Source organism: Leucoraja erinacea, chromosome 7 (genome assembly GCF_028641065.1).
Source record: "Leucoraja erinacea ecotype New England chromosome 7, Leri_hhj_1, whole genome shotgun sequence".
NCBI lineage: Eukaryota > Metazoa > Chordata > Chondrichthyes > Rajiformes > Rajidae > Leucoraja > Leucoraja erinaceus.
Genome location: NC_073383.1, coordinates 68,430,613 through 68,447,888, shown reverse-complemented (window position 1 = coordinate 68,447,888; position 17,276 = coordinate 68,430,613). Strand labels below are relative to the sequence as shown.

General features: G+C 42.7%; 1 protein-coding gene across 1 annotated transcript in view; it reads right to left on the bottom strand.

Moving 5' to 3' along the window:
• Nucleotides 1–10,211, bottom strand: part of clasp1a (cytoplasmic linker associated protein 1a) — a 181,659-nt gene extending 171,448 nt beyond the window's left edge. Inside the window, exons 1-2 of the mRNA XM_055638729.1 lie at nucleotides 10,019–10,211; nucleotides 8,502–8,944 (exon numbers count right to left, since the gene is read on the bottom strand). Coding sequence (XP_055494704.1) covers nucleotides 8,502–8,696 — 195 coding nt within the window. The 5' untranslated portion in view covers nucleotides 8,697–8,944; nucleotides 10,019–10,211. The remainder of the gene's footprint in view (nucleotides 1–8,501; nucleotides 8,945–10,018) is intronic.
• Between the last annotated feature and the right edge of the window lie 7,065 nt (nucleotides 10,212–17,276).

Genomic DNA, 17,276 nt, shown 5'->3' with positions numbered 1-17,276 from the left:
ACAGTCTGCACTGGGGGGATGCTGTCCGTCAGCCTCGATTCTGGACTCCATGAAGGCCTACACGGCGTTTGCAGGTAAGGTTCTTGCTGTACCTGCTCTCCTCCGCAAAGTTGGGGAATCCCTTCTGAAGGGATTCCCTTACCGGCGCTAACATCGGGAGTTTGCAGTAGTGTCAATGCATTTAAATGCGTTAGCAGCTCGCTACTTACGGCGTTGATTTCAGTGGATTTTCTGATGCAGGTGAGTTCATAAATGCGGTATTTTACTATTTTTCTTTGTGCTGTTCGCAAATGTCGCTGCAGGTTGGCGCCATCTTAGATATCCCGTGAAGCACCTCACTAGCTTTTCTTTTTAAATCATTCCTTCATCCATATAGTTACGTTTTATGAAAATCCAGGTATGCAAACATCCAGCAAGTTCTCCATTCCACTCGCCAATCACAACCCAAATTATCTAATTTGTCAAACTATTTTTTTTTATACCTATCCCATGTTTAAGCACTTTTTTTTTTCCTTGGGTAAGCTACAAGGGCATTCTCAATAATATACTACTGCAATTTCCCAATGCATAAAGTCAAGCTAACAAATCTGTGCTTTCTTATTTTCTTTCTCATCCCATCTTAAAAAGTATTGCATTTAGCAACTTTTAGGGCCCGAACATCGGACCGTCTGTAGCGGCGAACTGTGGAGGGTTCAAAGGACCCAAACCCGGGTGAATAAAGGAGGAAGATGACTGAACTTTAATGCCTTCCATCACAGCGAGGAATGTTGATTCCACTGTGGTGGATGTTTATGTTAAATTTTATTTTATCTGTACTGTGTTCTTTTCACTTAGTATGGCTATATGGCAACTCAAATTTCACTGTACCTTAATTGGTTAAGTGACAATAAATGCAAACTTGAACTTGAGGCATACTGAGACAGTTCCAGAATCTAGAGTTGAGAAGATCACCTCATCCCCTGGAGAATGGTTTAGAGAATCAAGGAATATAAGCCAACCTGGTCAATAAATTGTGCCAGTTTTGAATCCTATATCTCTAGTGCATGCTCATGTTACTCACCTTTAAGTTCCTCTCTTTCATCAGACTCTGTTATGCAAAACAATGTTTGAAAGGCTATCCTTCTCTCTCATCTTTACCAATGCTGCTGACTGTACCGTTCTTATGGTTTACTCTCCGTCCACTCTACCTCCAAATATGCCATCCATTTCCACATAAGCACACTTAATGAACTTCTCCCTTCTCACTTTACACCAGGGTTCGAAATTAACGGTTGCCTGGGTGCCAATGGCGACCCGAAGTCCCGCCGGGCAACCTAAAAGCCGTGCCATTTTGCCCGGCTTGGCAAGCACCCGGGACACCTATCGTTCAACTCCCCTCTCTATCTCTCTCTCTCTCTCTCTGTCACTCTCGGGCCCCCCTCTCTATCTCTCTCTCTCTGTCACTCTCCGTCTCAGCCCGCCATCCGTATCAGTGTCTGGGCCGCCGGTTCTCCGTTCTCCGCCCACTCCTTATCCGCCGGCACGGCCTAGCACTTTCGCAATGCCACGGCCTGCACATCCTCCCCCTGCACATGCGCACAACCACGGCCGCCCTGCACATGCACACTGCCACGTCAACTAGTCGGCCCCGGGCACGTTCTCCCTCCCTTTGCATTGTGGGAGATCTGGCCGCCATTGCTGTCCGATCGCCGTCTCACTGCGACCACTGAAAATCAACGCAGAATCACTCCCTGGGGCTGGAATAACTCCCTGGAGTATCTCTTGCTTCTTGATTTCATGGTCCTCCAAAAATATTCGAAATGGAATTTAAACTGCAGTGGACTCTCCACTCTAAACTCTAAAAAATAACAGCCTATTGCACTTTATCAGTTTATTTATTGTGTATATATATGGTCTATGGTATATAGACACACTGAACTTTTATCTCCTGTTCTGTATTGTGTTTACATATACTGTTGTGCTGCAGCAAGTAAGAATTTAATTGTCCTATCTGGGACAAATAATAATAAAACTCTCTTGACTTGGACTTAAGCAAAAAAAAAAAAAGGATTCTTGGGGGAAAAAAGAGCTGCCTTGAACTTAGTTGCACCTGGTTGGGTAACTATGGTAGGGTGAAGACTATTCCATGCTTTAATTGTGCCAGGGAACTCCATGGAGCAGCCAGCATCTCCGGATAGAAGAAATTGAGTGACGTTTCAGGTAGGGATCCTCCTTTAGATTTCCTCTGGTTTTAGTGTTTTTAGTTTAATTTAAAGATACAGCATGGAAACAGGCCCTTCAGCTCACCGAGTCCACACTGACCACCGATCACCCGTAGACTAGTTCTACCCCACAAATTAGCGACATAAGTCAAGAGTCAAGAGTGTTTTATTCTCTCACGTCCCAGAAAAATGAAATCCTTACTTGCAGCAACACAACAGAATATGTAAACATAGTACTCAGTAAACAATGCTATAAACAAGAAAACAAAAGTGTATATTTTTTTATATATAACTGTATAACCACACACACACACACTCCTTCTTTACAATTAAATCTATGCCCCTTGTTTATTTAAATATTTAGCCCTCTCACCCAAGAGAATGGGATTGATATATCTTAGATATATTAAAGCCCAATAAAAATTAAATATCCCTCAATTATATCTCAAGTACTTATGATACAGAGTCATTAGATGTCATTACATCAGCAACACTGTTTGATCTACACTCAGTCTCCTCCATTCCCAAGCAAACAAACTTGGTTTATCCAGTGTTTCCCCCATAACTAGTTTTCTAGTTCTGTTATCTTTATACAGCAGGACAATAGTCCATATGGTATCTCAGGCCGAAAACACCACTGCATCATGGCTGATCTGACCATTGCCATCAACTCAAATTTCCTGGCCTATCTCACAACATTCATTATTTTTGAAAAAATAATCTGAGACTGAATACATTTAATTTCTCAACCACTGCAGGACACTTGAATGGAGAATTCGAAAGACTCATGTCACTCAAATAAATCAGTCCCAATTTTACATTTCTAGTTGTGCTGGTCCTGAAATAATGCTTTATGGTCCTGAAATTATGTTCTCTGGTTCTAGATTCCTCCATCAAATAAAATGTCCTCACCCATCACCCTGTGAAGCCCCTTCAAAATCTCATGCTTCAGTGAGATCTCATTCTACTAAACTCCAGACAGTATAGGGCCAATCTGCACACCAACATCTGACCACTGATATCTGTCCATATACAATGATCACAATCTTCAGTTACCGATTCAGAGAAACCAATTAACTAATAATTCATGAATTAGTTGGCAACGACCACACTTATTTTCACTAAGCAAATATCTCAAATATCTTGCTAGTTTTGTCAATGTTTTAAAGACATCCTGTTTATATTTCAGAGAAAGCTCATTCAGAATATCTTTACTAATACTCTATCACTGATCCCCACACCCCCTCCCACCTCTTCCGCCAAGATCAAGTTAGCCCAGCTTAGTTACTGGAATTTTCACATGAAAACAAGTCACATTCTTGAATTCCATTTTTGGCTTTGAGTGCATAATCTGTAATGGCACTTCATACAACGCAACGACTGCTGGGCTATTAAAATATGGTGCTTTAGATATGAGATTCAACTGAAGTTAATAGTAGAATGTAGCAGGTTTGACATTTTTAAAACAATTGAGATTATGGAATTAAGGTACAAACTCCAATAATGTAATTCATGTCTTGAGTTTCTCCAATTTCAACATTCCAGCAATTTTCTTCCCAGACTCCCATTTACCTGTTCGATTTTAACTCATCCAAAACTCAAATGTCCATACCCAATGTTGCAGTCAGTCCAAATTTCATTTCCCCACCTCCCATCACCCTTGTAGTTACTTTGATTTTAAAATCGTCTGCGCAAAATCTCGACGGCCTTGCCTCTCATCAGATCTAAGTTTTCAGTAGTCCAGTATCTGTACTTTTACAGTTCTGATCTTTTGTACATCTCCTTTTCTTCACCTTGACAACAGCTTTTCGCCAATTTTATGCTTTTGAAAAAACTTCTCTAAACCTACTACAATGGTCTAATCAACCATCAAGTTCCACTACCTCTATTGATGAAACTCAATACAAATCTTGGATTGATATTTTGCACTCCATGCTCTTTTCAGGCAATGTTTACAGCAGCTGAAGTGCTTTCCAGAAGTAGTTACTCTGGTAATGGATGTAACATCTTAGCACAGGAAGGTACCACAATTAGCAACGTGATCAATTTTGAGATTTGTTCATCTGATCATTCATTTAAATATACATATTGGCCTCGATCTTGGGAACCTCTCCTCTAATCTTAAATATAATTGTGCCATAAAATCTTTAACACCTACTTAAAAGAGCAGACAAGGCCTTATCATAATGCCTTACCATAAATCAGCACTTGCAACAAAACCTCTGCATAGGAGTTTTGGCCTACATTTGTGCACTCAAACTTCTGCCGTGACATCCGAGCCAAGAAATATTTGATTATAAAAATTGATGCTACCAACAGAGCCAATAGGTGATGCCATTTTGTTTAGGTATTCCATGAATTACCTTGAAATGTTTTACCACATCAAATGGAATTTTGGCAAACAAATTTTGTTAGCCTCATGACATTTAAAATCTTAATTAAATCATGTGAGAATAGCATTTCAAACCAAAAATGATGTATTTTACAATAGTGCCAATCCCAAGATATCACCAACATGGTTTTTTTAAGTAGTTAAATCAATTTCTATGGTAAACAAAAAAATGTAAAGATTAAATGAATAACTAAAAGTAATAGAAACTTTACAAACACAAATCAATTCTGTTTTAATGCTAAATTTCAAGTCTGCATTTTTGTCAGCTGAAGTTACTGATGACTCTGCAGATGTGGGAACTTGCTCACATTTGATTAGTTTTGATTAGTACGGGTGTCAGGGGTTATGGGGAGACGGTAAGAGAATGGGGTTGGGGGGGGGGGGGGGGGGGAGAGATAGATCAGCCATGATTGAATGGCGGAGCAGACTAGATGGGCCAAAGGGCCCAATTCTGCTCCTATCACTTAATCACTTATGACCTAATGAATACACACAGACTCACATACAATTTTGAATTTACTATGAAGAAATACAAATTGGACTAGACATTTCCTAATTGATTAAAACAAAACAAAAATGGGGGGGAAGAGATGTCAGGAAAGAAACGTGCTATGTTATTTTCAACAAAGACCTTGCAAATCAGGAAAGGAAATTGTGGGCCAGTCTCATTTAAAGCAACCCCATTCTCCCCTAAAAAGTCAATGATTAGTTGCATCTATGTAAACGCCTTTAACAACTTAAAAATTGTTTTCCACCATGTAAGAATTGATACCAAAATCATGCCATCGAAAATGAAAATATGCTGCAAGACTACAAAAAAGAAAACCCATCAAGTAGGTTACCAAGGTTGAAGATTCAACCACAACTTTCTTCCGTTTGCATCCCAAGCTTTCCCCTATAAATCCCATTCTTTACCACTTATTATAACTAAGAAACGTAAAATTCAATTTAAAATCTTGAGTGAAGTTGTATAATGCTCTCCAGAAAAAAAAGTTAAATAGTTCAGTCAATGTAGGTAATCCACACAAAGATCTATGTAACATATTTGCATTGTAATTTGTTTCTCTGAAAATGTCACATTTTAATCTAAGTCACACAGCAAAAACATCGCAATACAAAGAATCAAATTGATGGATTAAAAGTGGCATAATTTAAGAAAATTAATCACATGCATCTAAACGTAAAACATTTTACAAATAGAAAGCATTGTCATTTTGATCAAAGGAATCAGGTTTCTGAAAAAAAAATGTTTTGTCTACATTATTGATGAAAACGGTGGAGACGTTAAGTGTTCCACGCTGCTAATCATTCCTCACTCCTATGTAATCAAGCATTTGCAAGCTCACTTTTGTCTTCACAAATATTCATAGGTCATATAGTCATACAATATGGATGCGGGTCCTTCGACCTAACTCACCTACGCCAACCATGTTGACAACTTTGCTCATCTCAAACCCCTCTAATCCTTTCCAATCCATGTACCTGTCCAAATGTCTTTTAAATGTTGTTATTATACCTGCCTCAACCACTTCTTCTGGCAGCTCGTTCTGTAGACATCCCACCCCCAATGTGAACATTTTATCCCTGAGGGTTTTGTTAAATATTTTCCCTCTCATCTTAAACCAATGCCCTCTAGTTCTGGATTTCTCTTCCCCGAGAAAAAGCTGTATTCACCCTATGTTCCTCATATTTTTTCCACCTCCAAGATCACCTCTCAGTGTCCGAGGCTACAAGAAATAAAGACATAGCCTGCCCAACCTCTCTAGAATGCACTTCCTCGAGTCCGTTCTGCATTCTTTCTAGTTTAATGGCAGTAGTCTGACCAAAACTTCCTGCAGCAGTCTGACCAAAACTGAACACGATACTCTAAATGTAGAAACATAGAAAATAGGTGCAGGAGTAGGCCATTCGGCCCTTCGAGCCTGCACCGCCATTCAATATGATTATGGCTGATCATCCAACTCAGTATCCTGTACCCGCCTTCTCTCCAGACCCACTGATCCCTTTAGCCACAAGGGCCACATCTAACTACCTCTTAAATATAGCCAATGAACTGGCCTCAACTACCTTCTGTGGCAGAGAATTCCCGAGATCCACCACTCTCTGTGTGAAAAATGTTTTTCTCATCTCGGTCCTAAAAGATTTCCCCCTTATCCTTAAACTGTGACCCCTTGTTCTGGACTTCCCCAACATCGGGAACAAACTTCCTGCATCTAGCCTGTCCAACCCCTTAAGAATTTTGTAAGTTTCTATAAGAGCCCCCCTCAATCTTCTAAATTCTAGCGAGTACAAGCCGAGTCTATCCAGTCTTTCTTCATATGAAAGTCCTGACATCCCAGGAATCAGTCTGGTGAACCTTCTCTGTACTCCTTCTATGGCAAGTATGTCTTTCCTAAGATTAGGAGACCAAATCTGTACGCAATACTCCAGGTGTGGTTTCACCAAGAACCTGTACAACTGCAGTAGAACCTCCCTGCTCCTATACTCAAATCCTTTTGCTATGAATGCCATTCGCTTTCTTCACTGCCTGCTGCACCTGCATGCCTACTTTCAATGACTGGTGTACCATGACACCCAGGTCTCTTTGCATCTCCCCTTTTCCTAATCGGCCATCATGTAGCAAGTAACCATCAAACCAAGCACACACACACTTGATGGACATACTCTCCAAAGTGAGTTCTTGGAGAGGGAATCAGTAATTAGAAACTACTGCTTTACATGGACATCACTAGTGCACCAAAATAACGAGCAGGAAAATTTCCCCAATAATCTGCAGTCAGACAAGGCTGCACAATCTCCTCTGTCATGTTTGTGTGTGGCAGAGCCTTTTGCTGAATTCAACAGGGAAGCAGAGCATAAGAGGGTGACCAGACAATGGGGCACCCAGATCAAAGCCTTCCTGCACATCATCATCTGCTCATTACACCTGTACTCAGTTGACAGACAAACCTGTACTCATTTGCAACCACTTTGACCTGGATTTTGATTACCTGGAAGTGCATAGACAAGATGATAGATTAGGGAATAGAGTCTTTACAATGGAGAAGATAGAGCCTTTATTATAATGGTATTTAACCTTTAGTGGAGACAGTAGTGATGCTATCTCTACTGTGCTTTGGGATACCTGTAGTGGGTTGTTCATATGGCATACAGGAGGGCATGGATCACTGCTATCCAGTAGATCATGAGCTCTATCCTGCATTTCACATCTTGGTCTTCAGCAATGGATTATCATTGTCCCATTTGAGGTTTTGACATGGAAACATTAAGATAATCACATACCACTCCGTTTTATTTTACAAATAAAACCCTATAATGCATACCAGGAGTGGACTATCTTTGGAAAGGATTGGAATAAATTAGGTTGCATTTACAAACTGCAAGTGCATTCAATTTTCATGCTTCATCCACCTACAGAATATTCTGATTTTTAAAACCACAGAGAATTTAAATTCTTCTGGGGACGCACCTGGATATTTGGACCAGTTTCTTTCCCAGTTGTAGCAGTCAGATAGTTTTGCTACTGTCTAAAATTTGGACAACATTCAAAAACATTACCCACAAACTCCAAATTCGACAGCTACAGACTGACAATCCTCAAAGTTGCAAGAACCACCTAAAGTAAATTAAGACATCCATAAGCTGAATCATTTGCATTTCAAGGTAGCAGCATCACAAAACACATCTTGGATCATCATAAAGTTTGATTCTGTACTATGTAAAAAGTCAATATCAAATTTGTATACGAAAAAATATCTACAACGAAAATTATACCAGCATTAAAAATTGGACTATTTATGATTGGAAATCTAAGACAAATTGATTATCAAATCAGAAAAACGTTAATTACATCTTATGAAAACACGTTTGCAAGAGCTGGTTAAGTTTAGATATTAACACAAGCATACCTTAAAGTTACTGGAGTTTACCCAACCAGTTCCAAGTCCATCAATCATTCGATCAAGCACTGATTGATCATGTTCAAGATCAGAGGACTTCTGTCGATCTGTGATGTATTCTATGAGCTCTTGAGCAATTTGCAGGCGACGCCCCATGTCTTTCTGCAGCACCTGTGTCAAGAAATACTCCATGCGGGGTTCCATGGTTGCAGTACAGTGGGCCTAGATAAACTATATTTATCCTAGAGGTCGTTAATCCACTTGCTGAAGGTTACTGAACAGTACTGGTGAACAGATATAGGGAAGGACAACAATGCACCATGTGTGTTTCAAGAGCAGCTGGATGGGGGGGGGGGGGGGGGGGGGTTTAAAAATCCTAATAAGAGCGCAGCAAACCAGGAACGCCGGAGATTGCAACAAAAGCACCTCATAATTCAATATTCAGGGTGATCCTAAAACAAAACAGAAACAAGTAGTAAGCTTTCACCTTTGCAAACAACAACGTCAGTCAGCAAAATCATCTGCGTTTAGCATGTTGCTGTATGTATGTACAAGGCCCATTGGACAAAAGTGCTGATCAATTTCATCTCAGTATTCATTTTAAACATTACAATGTTTCACCTACGGAGATGCGATCTGCAGTTAAGGTTTAATATACACCAAACAATCATGCGGCAACTAAAAAAAACTGCCATTAAAAAGGTTTTTTTAAACCCTCTGATTAGATTTTAAAACAGCTACGTCTACGCTGGATACCTTCCTATATATGTTTGCAGGATAATGGAGCTCTTCCTGCAAATGCGCGATTTTCCTCTCAAAACTTCCTGCAAAAATGCAGGCCCCCACCAAGAGGGGATTCATAAACCTCCCCTATTCCATCAATGAAAAGCTGATTCCGCTCCCATCCATTTCCTCCCCCATCCCTCCTTCCCCAAGATTGGTGCAGAACAACAGAGGCCGAGAGTGAAAAACGGGCCCAAGGACAGTATACTGCCTGTATTTATTTTTTTTAAAAAAGGTTCTGCCTTAAATTTGAAAATATTTACGAGCAGGCATTGTTACCTAAAGTTTTCGCTAGGATTACAACTAAATGTATATTAATAAATTAAACATTGAATTAAAAATAAGAATCAAACTCAAATGAACCCCAGAGCTTCAGGATACTGAAATCTGGCCGACCTGTCAACGGTTATTAAATGTTAATAGTAATTTCTTGTTCAAGGAACATTTGCTGTCGATAGCTCAAGGAGGAGCAAGGGAACAAGGAGCTGCCTTCGCCTCGCACAGCCATTATTATTCCAGGGCTGGAGCCGGCACTATGGCGAGGAGGCGACACATAATCCGCCCCCACCCCAACAAAAACATACCCGCTTGATCCTCCCAGCGGTGGCGGGTGGACAGCCGCCATCAGACGGCTCGGCGTGCGGCCGGCGGGACCAGGCCCGCCTCGCCATTTGCTTTCAAACCCACCCCCCAAAACCACCCCCCACCACCACTGCGACTCAAAACACCCCGTAACCAAATACCGTTTGCGTGAAAGGGCGACGAGGAAGGTCTTTGTTTTTTTTTGTGTGTATGGTGTGGGGAGCTGAGGAATTATTTCCATCAGCAGACAATTGCCACACGCAAACACACACCCGCTTCGCCCGCCGCCTCCTTAAAGGGGATAAACCGCCATGGCAGCCAGCCGTCCGCGACGTCGTCTGCTGCTGCGCTGCGTGCGTGGCGTGAGTGAGTGAGTGAGCGCGCACGGCGGGGTGACGGGGCGCACGGCGGGGTGACGGGATCGCGCACGGCGGGGTGACGGGATCGCGCACGCCAGGGGTGGTGCGGGGGGAAGTTATAGTAAACCGCTGGTACACAAAATTGCTGGAGAAACTCAGCGGGTGCAACAGCATCTATGGAGCGAAGGAAATAGGCGACGTTTCGGGCCGAAACCCTTCTTCAGACTAGTAAACCGCTTGCTGTTATGTCCACGCAGGTCCGTTAAAGGAGTAGGGGGGAAGTGGGTGCAGCAGGGAAGTGGGGCTGGGAGTTAAGGAGAGGGGTGTGGGAAATGGGAGTGAGCGGGGGCGAGAGGTTGAGGTGGACAGGGGAGTAAGTGGAAGTTGAGTAAGGATGTGGAAATGGGGTCATGGGATTGGAAGCTGGGGGTAGGGATGTGGAAATTGAGGTGGGGTATGGATGTGGAAATGGGAGAGAGTGGGGAAGGGCTGGGGTGGAAGTGGGTGGGGACTGAGTGGGAGTTGGGGTCGGGATCACAGTTTAAGGATAAGGGGGAAATCTTTTAGGACCGAGATGTGAAAAACATTTTTCACACAGAGAGTGGTGAATCTCTGGAATTCTCTGCCACAGAAGGTAGTTGAGGCCAGTTCATTGGCTATATTTAAGAGGGAGTTAGATGTGGCCCCTTGTGGCTAAAGGGATCAGGGGGTATGGAGAGAAGGCAGGTACAGGATACTGAGTTGGATGATCAGCCATGATCATATTGAATGGCGGTGCAGGCTCGAAGGGCCGAATGGCCTACTCCTGCACCTATTCTTTATGTTTCTATGGGATATGGAAATGTAGATGGGGTATGGATCTGGAAATGGGAGTGAGTGGGTGGGGAGTGGGCGTTGGAAGTGGGTGGGGAGGAGTTGGAAATGGGTGGTGAGGTTCAATTTCCCACCCACTGATTAGGACAATGCCACTGATGGCTGTGTTGAGAAATCATATCCAGTGGCTGTCAAAAGTACCAGAGAACCAAGGATGTAGTGAGAATAAGGAAGTAGAAACATAGAATAAAACACAGAAAATAGGTGCAGGAGGCCATTCGGCCCTTTGAGCCAGCACCGCCATTCATTGTGATCATGGCTGATCGTCCCCTATCAATAACTCGTGCCTGCCTTCTCCCCATATCCCTTGACTCCACTAGAGCTCTATCTAACTCTCTTAAATCCATCCAGTGATTTGGCCTCCACTGCCCTCCGTGGCAGGGAATTGCATAAATTCACATTTCTCTGGGAGAAAAAGTTTTTTCTCACCTCAGTCTTAAATGACCTCCCCTTTATTCTAAGACTGTGGCCCCTGGTTCTGTACTCGCCCAATATAACGAACATTTTTCCTGCATCGAGCTTGTCCAGTCCATTTATAATTTTATATGTTTCTATAAGAGCCCCCTCATCCTTCTAAACTCCAGTGAATACAAGCCTAGCCTTTTCAATCTTTCCTCATATGACAGTCCTGCCATCCCAAGGATCAATCTTGTGAACCTACGCTGCACTGCCTCAATCACAAGGATGTCCTTCCTAAAATTAGGAGACCAAAACTGTACACAATACTCCAGATGTGGTCTTACCAGAGCCCTATACAACTGCAGAAGAACCTCTCTACACCTATACTGAAATCCTCTTGCTATGAAGGCCAACATTCCATTAGCTTTCTTCACTGCCTGCTGTACCTGCACGCCAACTTTCAGTGACCAGTGTACAAGGACACCCAGGTCTCGCTGTACCTCCCCTTTACCTAACCTAACCCCGTTGAGATAATAATCTGCCCCCTTGTTTTTGCCGCCAAAGTGGATAACCTCACATTTATCTATATTATACTGCATCTGCCAGGCATCTGCCCACTCACTCAACCTGTCCAGGTCACCCTGCAACCTCTTAACATCCTCTTCACAGTTCACACTGCCACTCAACTTTTTGTCATCTGCAAACTTGCTAGTGTTGTTCCTAATTCCCTCTTCCAAATCATTAATATATATGGTAAACAGTTGCGGCCCCAACACGAGCCTTGCGGCACTCCACTCGCCACTGCCTGCCATTCTGAAAAGGACCTGTTCACTCCTACTCTTTGCTTCCGGTCTGCCAACCAATTTTCTATCCATGTCAACACCCTACCCCCAATACCATGTGCTCTAATTTTAGTCACCAGTCTCCTGTGCGGGACCTTACCAAAGTATAAGAAATAAGTGTCTGTCGGTGAGACAATCATCACAAGCTTTGAGAAATGATTATGGAAATATTAAACATTCAGGATTGTCATCTTGATAAATTCCATAGAACCTGAAATTGTTTCTTAGGGTAGTAAATGTAACCCAGTTATTTAAGAAGGAAGGAGGGATACATCTCCTTAGGCAGTCCCTCAGGATCAAAGATGACTTGTTTCTGAGCTGGTTTTGTGGGTTTTGAAGGAGCAAGACCAGACTCTTCCAAGGATGCAGCTGGAGATGCTGATGCTGGACAGGTGATACACTCCTTTTGCCACTAATGTGGAACTTCCACATGACCAGTGAAGAAGCAGAAAACAACCAACCTGTTAAGAAATAAGGCAAATGTTGAACCGTATCTTGAATAAAGGATACAATTATACATTAATATAATGCATTTGTTAAAAATAAAGGAATTGAGCAGAATAACACAAAGTGCTGGAGTAACTCGGCATGTCAGGCAGCACCTGTGAAGAACTTGAATACGTGACATTTCAGGTCAGGACCCTTCTTCAAATTTGAGCAGAGCCCAAATTGATTTATGAGTTCTTTGAGAATGTGACCAATAGAACAGATAAGAGAATGACGATGTGATGTGTTTGGATTTTCAGAAGACTTTTGTAACCATCTCATCCAGAAGATTTGTTAACAAAGTAAAATAATATGGAGTAGGCAAGAATACACATAGTGTCCCCCTCCCATTCCCAATCTGACCTCTCTGTCCTGGGTCTCCTCCATTGCAAGAGTGAGCAACACCAGAAATTGGAGGAACAGCACCTCATATTCCGCTTGGAGAGCCTGCATCCGGAGGGCATGAACATTGAATTCTCCCAATTTTGTTAGCCCTTGATGTCTCCTCCCCTTCCTTAGCCATCAAGCTGTCTCCTCCCATCCCCCAGCCCTCGGGCTCCTCCTCCTCCCTTTTTCCTTCCTACTCCCCGCCACCCCCTATCAGACTGAAGAAGGGTTTCGGCCCGAAACGTTACCTATCTCCTTCGCTCCATAGATGCTGCTGCACCCGCTGAGTTTCTCCAGCATTTTTGTGTACCTACACATAGTGCTGTTCACTTTCAGGAGATTAGACCAATCCAGACCCACAGAGCGAAGTACAACTTGAAGCCAAGTTATAACCTCCGAGTTTGACGAGCCTCAAAGGAACAGACATATCTTATAAGCTTATCCAAAGGGAACAGTTGTTCCCGCGTGCTGCAAAAGAGAGTAGGAACTTCTTGAGGACTCTGGTTTGTGTCCTTTAATCTGCATGGGGCTCATTGAAGGATTTGCAGATCCATATATGTCCTGCTGTGAGGACAATGCCGGGTTGTTACTTTCAATGAAAACTTTGTGGCGTATGAAAGAGGAATAATGCTGGTTGCAAAGTTCCTGACATTCAAAAAAAAGTTTATGTCCTTTGAGCATATTCCATTATCTCAAAAGTTTCATTTCCCATGTTCTGTGTGAGATATGAAAACACCGTGTATTTTTATTTCAGGGAGATTCATCCTCCAAATTCTACAACCAAATTTCCCCTGCATATCTGCTTCTGCTAAAGAAAGACCTAATACATCTGCAGCTCCAGAGTCTGTAGTTCCTTCAAAATCACAACACAGTGTGAATAATGAGTCTTCTTCTTCAATGTATGTTCTGTAATCCACTCCATGAACCTGTCCAAATAAAGACCAAAACATGGAATATCTCAGTAAACGGCGACATTGTGTCTTTTTTTGTAAACCAGCACCTGCAGTTCCTTGTACAGTCCAAATGAAAGTTGCTTTAATTGTCTCTATGGTCACTTGAAAGACACAGCAAGTCTCTTATAGTAGTTAACAAAAACAAACCACAATGCAATATTAAAACTATCAGAGGCATACCAGCCAAAATGTCTAATCAAAATCATGACATGTTTAACGATAGTTCAGTAACACACCCACATGTGCATACATGCACACACACACAGCAAGAGGAATTTAAATTTTATCACTGGAAAGTATTAAAAATGCATTGAGCTTAATTAAAAAAAATCCTTTCAGCAGAAAGTTTAACTAAGAAATATATCTCTTGTACTCCCCACCACAACTCTCAATGTTGTATTCATGATTACTTTCCACTAATATACATATTTTCAACAAATATACATTTTGTACTGATGAAATTCCTATGTGATGTCACGCAGTTTATTCCGTGGTAAAAGTAAATTGCGTTGGAAAAACTCAACATGCCTGAACTCATAATTTTGTATTTGTTGCTTGTAAGTGCAGGAGCCGGCATTCGGTAATACACTACCTGTATTACACAATCTATTAGCAATATTTGGAAAAATATTTGCACATTCAGAAACATACTTAAGGTACGCAACAAAATGAAAAGGGAATATGCGTTTCTTTTCATGGGCAATCAAATTCACTGAACTACATGGATCATTATCAAGATGGCGGACTGCGGGGGTGATGCGCCGTTGTGTATGGCTGCTCCTCCTGCAGTCCGTCCTTTCTCCCTTTTTTATTTTTATTTTTAGTCCTGTCCGTGGGAAATTTTAATTGGAAGTCTTCTTTTATGTGGTGGGTGGGGGGGGAAGGGGGAAACTGTGTTTAAATCCCAGTCCTACCTGGTCGGAGAAGCGGTTTTCTTCCGAACCGCTTCTTCGTCCTCTCTGTGCGGCCTACCGTCGAGCTGGAGCAGCGCTGGAGCGGCGTTTCCTGCCGGGACTGCGGGTCTTCGCCGGCGGTGCAGATGCTGGGACACCAACACCAACGCGGAGCGGGCGATGCCTTACCGGGTCGCCTTCGGGTAAGCTCCGGAGCACTGGGAACATCGCTGAGCTGCGGCTGCAGAGCATCCAGGCGGCACTGGATTTCAACACCGCGGGGCCTGGTGTCCGAGTTCGCCAGTGTCAGAGGTCCGGCCAGCGCGGCCTGAGAACTTTGGACATTGCAGTCTTCAGGGAGGAGGCGGCCGCTTCAGTCCAGGCCGCTGAAGAATCGTTCACCCGACGCCGATGATCCAGCTTCGCGGCAGAGGGCCTGAGAACGTCGAGTTGGCTGAGGAGGCCACATATAGACCCCGACCTCGGGTGGACTATGAGGGGGAGAGCTGGATATTTTTAGTGCCTTCCCTCACAGTGAATTCTGCTGTGGGGGGACGTTTCTTGTTGATTTCTATAGTGTACTGTTCTGTGTCTTTTTTCTTTTTTCTCTTTTTTTGTTTTTATGGATTTATTGACATTTGATCTGTTCAATTAATTTAATCAATCTCTGTAAAGCACTTTGGTTCAAATACTGGTTTTGTTGAAAAGTGCTATATAAATAAAGATTATTATTATTATTATTATTATTATTATTATGCCAATGTTCCAAACTGAAGTAATTTGTTTAAGCCGATTAGAAGTTTTCCTAATTTTACTTCTGAAAGACTGAGCTGTAATAGTCGGTTTATGCCCCCTAGTGCTATGCCCATTAATCATTAGAAATAGTTTCTTGTTGTTTAGTACTTTAGTTCCACTTTATAATTGTAATCACATTTTTAGTCAATGGGATTAGTACACGTGAGATACATGATGGTTGGCGTGGACACTATGTGCCAAATGACCTACTCCTGTGCTGTTTGACTCGATGACAAATCTCTGATCTTTTAAATTCAAACTTAGAATTTCTGTATTTTATCTTCATAACTGATGTAATTCTGGTTAATTTACACTGTCCTTTGTCCATTATATCCTTGTGTGTGTACCTGACTGGACGAACACAATATGTCAGGCTACAGAACTGTGTTTCGGACATGGTGGTGAGCAACTCAGAGGGCAGTCCTCTCTCCCTGTTTATTATCTACACCTTGGACTTCAGATATAACTCTGTCCCCTGCCACCTCCAAACGTTTTCAGATGACTCTGCAATTGTCGGCTGCATCGGTGAGGGGAAGGGAGCTGAATATAGAGGTGTAATCAGTTGAGTGATGCGGGCTGAATCACCTGCAGCTCAATACCAACAAAACTAAGGAGTTGGTGGTGGACTTTAGGAGGAGAGGAACACCCCTGGCCTCTGTTTCCGTCAATGGTTTGGATGTGCAGTTTACTAGTGTGCACCATCAGTGATGACAGCCTCGCCTACAGTCTGTCTTTTTGCCTTTTTTGTTATTTTAAGTATGTTTTAAAAAGTATGTGTTAATGTTCTCTGGTTAGTGGTGGGGTCAGGGGAAACTTTTTTTTCAATCTCTTAACTTGCCAGAGGTGCGATTTTTTCCAGATCGTATCTCCGGTCACTCTGCGGCCTAACATCATGGAGCCGGAGGCTTTGCTCGAGACTGACTTTGAGCCCCAGCGCCATGGACTTACCATCGGAGCCTGCGATCCCTTGCCTGGGATCGACACTCCAACAGATTTCAACATCGAGGAGCTTGCCGTCTCAGGAAGAGATTGATGTCGGGAAGCTCCAAGCCGTAGGAGGTTCGACCAGCCCTGACTTGGGAAACCAATCGCCCGGCGCGGGGAGCTGAGATCCCTCCCCGATGCGGAAGCTTGATTGCCCCGATGCGGAGAACTCGACCGCCATTTGCAGGAGCCAAGATTGCCCCAACAATGGAAGGTTCGAGTGCCCTGACCATGGGAGAACAAAGAAGGGAAGAAGGATGACCTTTTTTTGCCTTCCATCACAGTGAGGAATGTGAGGGAGTCGCTGTGGTGGATGTTCATGTTAAAAATTTATTTGGGTGTCTTGTTGCTCTTTATTGGTATGACTGTATGGCAATCTGAATTTCACTGAACCTTAATTGGTAAATGTGACAATGAACTGACCTTGAAACTTTGAAACCTTGAAATA